Genomic DNA, 568 nt, shown 5'->3' with positions numbered 1-568 from the left:
ACAGGAGGGGTCACGCAGGGGGTCACACGGAGGTTCACACGGTGGGTCACGTGGTGGGTCACACGGGGGGTCACACAGCGGGTCACACAGCGGGTCACATGGGGGGTCACACGGCGGGAGGGCTGGTGTCCTGACTCTGGCCTCGTTTACAGGGCTCCCCAGGGGGGCCCGGCCCTCGTGGAGATCCGGTGAGTTTGTGGTCCCTTCTCTGCTCTCCCAGCATCTTCCCAGGGCTCTCTGTGCAGAGCGGGGACCAGGGGCGGGGGTTGGGGGTGGGGGTTGGCCCGTGGGGGCCCACCCGGGACTCACCTGAGATCAAGCATCACCCTTTGCCCTGTTTTGTCCTCAGGGAGAGCGAGGACCTCGAGGCCCAAAGGGGGAGCCGGTAAGTGGAAGGGGAGGAGGTGGGTCCCCTAAGGCCCCATAAGGAATAGGGGGGGCACCTCCAGGGGCTCCCGCCCCCCCGCAAGCCTCCTGTGCCCAGAATTGCACCCAGGATTCTGCTGCACCCTCTGTCCTGCAGGGAGAGCCCGGCCGAGTGGCGGGGGGCGATGGCCCTTCCTGGACC

The 568-nt window shown here is 67.8% G+C and overlaps 1 protein-coding gene and 1 long non-coding RNA gene across 2 annotated transcripts in view; both read left to right on the top strand.

The window, feature by feature from the left end:
• Positions 1-568, top strand: part of COL7A1 (collagen type VII alpha 1) — a 60,839-nt gene that overhangs the window by 10,029 nt on the left and 50,242 nt on the right. Inside the window, 2 exon segments of the mRNA XM_015568266.1 lie at positions 350-385; positions 524-554. Of these exon segments, the coding sequence (XP_015423752.1) occupies positions 350-385; positions 524-554 (67 nt within the window).
• On the top strand, positions 151-568 carry LOC102772222. The gene is made up of 3 exons (XR_436004.1): positions 151-188; positions 350-385; positions 524-568. It is a non-coding gene; the product is annotated as an uncharacterized LOC102772222 (long non-coding RNA).

The sequence above is a fragment of the Myotis davidii genome, unplaced genomic scaffold (genome assembly GCF_000327345.1).
Source record: "Myotis davidii unplaced genomic scaffold, ASM32734v1 scaffold663, whole genome shotgun sequence".
Classification (NCBI taxonomy): Eukaryota; Metazoa; Chordata; class Mammalia; order Chiroptera; family Vespertilionidae; genus Myotis; species Myotis davidii.
Note: the sequence above shows the minus strand (reverse complement) of the source record. Positions and strands in the feature narration are given on the sequence as shown.